Below are 5,605 nucleotides of genomic sequence, written 5' to 3' on the forward strand. Positions count from 1 at the left end.
CTTCGATTATTTATCATATGATAAAGTGCAATTTTTAAAGTTTTGTTAATTCCTTTATCGTTTTTTGGTTTTATAAACCGTAAGTCAGTAATTATCCATACTCCGTTATAATAATTATCCACATTACGGTGAAAGTTAAAAAAAAATAAAAAGAGACATGTGAAAACATAAATGTTTGATATATAAAAACACAAAGAAAGAATGTTGTGTACATAATGTATTATTTTCATGTAATGTTTTACGAGCACTAAAAAAACGTTCAAAATTGATACAAGATGGGTTAAGTTGTAAAGAGTCAACCAACCAAACCATCAGCCCATCAAAGCCCACCCTTTTTAATATATGTTAAAGTCTGTTAATAATTTAAATAGTACTCGTACAACAAAGGATTTATACTACACCAGATAGTGTATGTTTACACGTGGGTGGTTATATCATATCTCTTCATACACCTACCGCCTCTACCCACTGATTTTGGTCTCCGGTTTCTATTTATTTATAAAATAAATTTTCATATTTCCTGTATCTATATTTTTATCTACCTCTTTCTTTTACTCTTTCATCTTCTTTAAGTCTCCTGCACTTTATCCTCCTTCCTAATCTACCCGCTTTTCACATACCAATTAACAATTGCTTTAATTTTTAATCCCAATATTTATGCTTAATCAGAGAAAGTCGTTTGTATTGATTTGATATCATGAAGGGCTGTCACCGGTAAACTTCATCACCGCCACAACTGGAGCAGCCTGTCGGTATTATCGATAGGCTGCAGCGCCGCACACCACTCTCTTTCTATTTGTGTATAGATGTGCTTTTTGAGGTTGTTGCGGTGGTGTTTGGTTGCCATTGTTATAGATTTCGGATGAAGTTGGATGCCGACGGTGGTGGTCAAGATTTGTAACTGGCAGTGGCGGTCAACTTTCGGATTACAGTAGCGATTTGCTATAGTACCTTCCATCGTTATCGGTGCGATAAACAAAAAAATTAACAGAATCCGGTGTTGGTTAATGTCGGCAGCTATTCCGGCGATGATTCATGCCGGTGGTTTGTTTTCAGATTTGTCGGTTTGAGTTGCATTAGTAGGGAGTTGCTACAGTACGGGTAGCATAGATTTGATGTTACTACTGAGTTGCTACAGTTCCGGTTCTTCGATTAAAGGAGATCGGCGGTGGTTACCGGCGATGGTTACCGGCTGACAGCGGTGGTTAATGAAGATTTAGTGTTTTATATATGTATCAGTATTGATATGCATACATACATGGGTATGTTATGCAAGTTGTACCTGCTACTAACAAAGTGTAAATAAGCAATGTTAAAAGTATGTTATAGCTTATGCATCTGAGTTTGTACCATTAGCCAATCAAGCCAGTTAGTGTAACTGAGCCGTCACGGTAGCAAACTGAGCCGTCACTGTAGCAGTCCAAATTAGGATCATTGTATATATAATGATTAGGTTAATTGGGGTAACAAAAGCGATATGGTTTTGGGGGATTGAATTTTATGATCAAAAATCAATATGGTTTTGGCGATGAGAATTTTCTGATAAAAAAAAAAAAAGCAAGATAAGGGAGACAGATTTTTGTTTGGATGTGAAAGTGGTGACTTGTAACATCAGGTTACTTGTTGTGTACTATAGACCAAAATGAGTAGTTTGTTAAATTACATAAACGTTTTTTGAGTTAGTTGCATAACATAAACATTTTAACATAGTTTGTTAAATTATATAAACATATGTTTTTTGAGTTAGTTGCATAACATAAACATTTTAACATAGTTTGTTAAATTATATAAACGTTTTTTGAGTTAGTTGCATAACATAAATATTTGAAAATAAAATTTTAAATTAAAAAAGGTAAAGCTAGATTCGTGCACGAATGGCAACTTTTGCCAACTTCTATTGAGACCATAATTGTTGTTCACTTAATGGTTTCCAAAATTGATATTAGTATATACTTGAAAAATACCTTATTCGTTCTGTATTGATATCGCGCGGTATATTATTGTCCACTTGATGGTTTTCGAAATCGGTATATACTGAAAATAACACAATATATTGGTACCTAACTCGTTCTGTACCGATAACCATTCAGATGAATTGAGATTGACATCATGTTTTGATAATTTTTAAAACAAATACTGTTGTTATTAAGATCGAAACGGTACCATAATTGTTCCATTTCCATTCCTAGACCAAAAGAACCAATGCTCAAAATCATTTATAACCAATGGAAATGAAAAGCGAAAACATTTATATAAGTAAGGTGTAACAATTTTTTAAAAGTTTATGATTTAAAGATAAAAATCATTTAAACCCTATCATACGGTGCAAATTCCCAGTATATGAAGAGCGTAAAGTGACCTCTAAGACCATTCCGTTCGAGGTAAATTTGGGCTGGTCGGTCGTCTATAATGGGAATCTATTGCTGGGCCCAATCTAAAATGCATCCGACTTGTTCACTGACTTCACTCTTTCAAACATAGTCGGACCTTTCCTTATAATATAAAATTTGTAGTATAAACTTATATCAACGTATAGTATCTTCTTAATATGATACTATCACGGTACCCGCACAATGCGGCGATGTTTATGTTGGCGACGGTGTTCATGGCGGTGACGGTGTAGAGGTGGGGGACAATTTTTGGTGGTAAAGGTGGCGTTGAGTGGTGTAGATAATTGATGAAAAGTCATTGATGTAAATGGTTAATAAAGATATTTTAAAAAAATAAATGACTAATATTGTAATATATCATTAAGGGTATTTTAAACTTTTATCCTCATGTAACTTTCAACATAGAGCTATTATTTTTATATTATAGTATAGAAGTGTAGATAGTTTGTTGTGATGTGTGAAAGAAGTTAAAAACATTTCTCACTACAAAGTAAATAAATATTTCTCATATTGAAAAGATTCTTCTTTCTTTTAGTACATGCTAAAGCTAATTTATAAAGACAAAAGGATTTTATTTTAATTAAATCTAAATAAAAAATATTTTTTTAATGAATATTTTCTATCTAGTTAGATATATTTTTATTTATGATGATAAACAAAGTTACTTCTTTTAAAGAATATATTACTAATTTGTTTTACGTCACTTTAAACAAACAAAATATTAACTATAAAACATTATTATTTTTTAAAAAAATAGTTTGATTGTGTTGCTAAGGTCTCTCTTTATAGGGCTTCTAGCCCGCGTCTGAGTCACGTCCGACGCGTAAGAAGTGGAAGACGCTACTAGCACCGCCGAGTCTGAAGGGTGCGTCCAAGCATCACTTCCAAATTCAAACGCTGGTAGAAGTGGTGGTGGTGGGTCCCTCTTGTGTTCTTTCCGTTTCCAACTTAAAAAAAAAAAAGAATTTTTCAAAAGTTTTCAAAAATAACGGCTACTTTTGTTGAATTTTATTTTTTTTCTTCTCCTATATATACCACTATCACACTACCCTTTTATTTCACACTATCAAACATACATACTTTTATCTATCTTAAACCATCTCAAGTACATACCACCCCAAAAAAATGTCTAATTCATCAGCATCCTCCTCCTCTAGCTCTAATTATGAATCAACCGAATATGAATCCATGAATCAGGGTTGTTTCCCAGATGAATGCATTTTTCAATCCCGAGGCCATAAGCGCTTGTCTTAATGTTATCTTTGACGAAGAAGACAACCAGAGCCAAACAGTTTCAAGTTTTTCAGCACCCAAGTTGACTAGAAGGGTGATCCATCGAGATCACCTTGGTGTTGCAAAACTTTTATACGATCATTACTTTGCGCCTAACTGCACTTACCCACCCGACATGTTTCGTAGAAGGTTTAGAACGTGAAAGGAAATGTTTCTCCGCATAGCGCGGGATATACACTCCTTTAACAACGTTCAACCGCTACCGAAGCACTTTTTAGTTTTTCCACAAAGCACCGACGGATGCTTCTGGTCATCCCGGTTTTAACATTTTCCAGAAATGCATTTCTGCAATACGCCAGTTAGCTTATAGTTATAAGGCTGATGCTTTGGACGAGTACTTGCAAATAGCACAAGATACGGGGTACCAATGTTTAGACGCTTTCTACAAATGTGTGATACACCTGTATCAACACGAGTACTTGAGAAGGCCAACAGAAGTAGATATCGAGTGGTTAACTGCTAAACATGAGCAGGTTCATGGTTTTCCGGGTATAGTTGGTAGCAAAGATTGCATGCATTGGGGGTGGAGGAACTCTCCGGTGGCATGGCAAGGGCAGTACACGCGAGGCGATAAGGGCCATCCCACAATCATGCTTGAAGCGGTATGATTTGTGGATCTGGCATGCTTACTTTGGCCATGTTGGTTCGAACAACGACATCAATGTCCTCAACGAATCAGATTTGTTTGACGATTTGCTTCAGGACAGGGCTCCTCAAGTAGAGTTTTCGGTGAATGGCCACCGGTTTGGAAAGGGATATTACCTAGCAAATGGTATTTATCCTGAATGGGCCACTCTTGTCAAGTCTTTCAAGTGCCCGATGGACCCGAAAACCACCAAGTTCAAGAGATACCAAGAAGCTGCAAGGAAGGATGTCGAGCGAGCATTCGGGGTTCTTCAAGGTCATTGGCAGATTGTTGAGCAACAAGCCCGGGCCTACAGTGTGAACAAGATAAAACATATCATGTTATGTGTGTGATTCTGCACAACATGATCGTTGAAGATAACGGGCGCGCACTTACAGAGTTTGAAGAAGAGTTGATAGCTAATACTGTCCTCCCAACTCGCACGTGGTCTGAAAGGTGTTCAACACAGCTTCGTACGTACGGGGAGTTGCACGATAGAAGGACTCATCATGAACTCCACAATGCTCTGATTGAACATGTTTGGAACCTCCCGGAACACGGCCATCAATGTTGATGCGTAGTTCTTTTTTTCTTCTAATAATGTGATTTTTCACAATTTATGTTTTCTAGTTTAATGTTTAAGTTTTAAAATAAATGTGATGTGTTTTATGTTTTTTTTAAGTGTTGTAATGTGTTTTTTAATAATAAAATGTGTTTTAATTATAATAAAATGTGTTTGTTTAATTTTGTGAAAAATAAAAATAAAATAATATAATAATGGATGAATAGTGTTAGAAATAGGTTAGAAGTAGTTCCTTATAAGGAGAGGCCTAATGGGAGTATAAAAACTGGATTTAGTTTGGTTGGGTAAATATAAAAAAGAGAAATTAATATTCTAATAAATGGTATTCTTGGGTTAGGTTGCGAATGGAGATGGTCTAATGAATATACATACATATATTACGATAACAATATATTTATAAAACTAAAAATTGATATATTAAATATCAGTGCATCAACCAAACACAACCCCATATAGCCATATAGGCCAAACTTACTTTGGCTCGTGATGACGTACCTAGCTTAAGTACTATTAACGCTAGTAAATAAGCCAAAATCCGCTAATGCTATTCCACCTAGTACATAGCTATAGCCAAGTACCACGAAGGTCGTAGCCCTTTCCCTGCAGGCTGCAGCCTTCCTGCCACTGGTCGTGACTATAGCCAAGGTTTTAGCCTGGAAGTCCCATGATGTCGATTATAGCGACGTCTAACAAACCCTGCAACAACTTTGTCTC

The 5,605-nt window shown here is 35.7% G+C and overlaps 1 protein-coding gene across 1 annotated transcript; it reads left to right on the forward strand.

Moving 5' to 3' along the window:
• Nucleotides 1–3,600: 3,600 nt before the first annotated feature.
• Nucleotides 3,601–4,661, forward strand: LOC122596865. Its single transcript, XM_043769510.1, has 3 exons — nucleotides 3,601–3,717; nucleotides 3,959–4,285; nucleotides 4,386–4,661. Exons 1-3 carry the CDS (start codon nucleotides 3,601–3,603, stop codon nucleotides 4,659–4,661), a joined length of 720 nt encoding a protein of 239 aa, XP_043625445.1.
• The last annotated feature ends 944 nt before the right edge of the window (nucleotides 4,662–5,605 follow it).

Source organism: Erigeron canadensis, chromosome 4, assembly GCF_010389155.1.
Source record: "Erigeron canadensis isolate Cc75 chromosome 4, C_canadensis_v1, whole genome shotgun sequence".
Taxonomy (NCBI): Eukaryota; Viridiplantae; Streptophyta; class Magnoliopsida; order Asterales; family Asteraceae; genus Erigeron; species Erigeron canadensis.

What these genes read in the sequence shown, in the direction of transcription:
- LOC122596865 (XM_043769510.1), top strand. Translation starts at nt 3,601, where the DNA reads ATGAATGCATTTTTCAATCCCGAGGCCATAAGCGCTTGTCTTAATGTT. An exon ending in CACCCAAGTTGACTAGAAGG is followed by an intron (nt 3,718 to 3,958) that starts GTGATCCATCGA and finishes AACATTTTCCAG; the next exon opens with AAATGCATTTCTGCAATACG. An exon ending in CCACAATCATGCTTGAAGCG is followed by an intron (nt 4,286 to 4,385) that starts GTATGATTTGTG and finishes GATTTGCTTCAG; the next exon opens with GACAGGGCTCCTCAAGTAGA.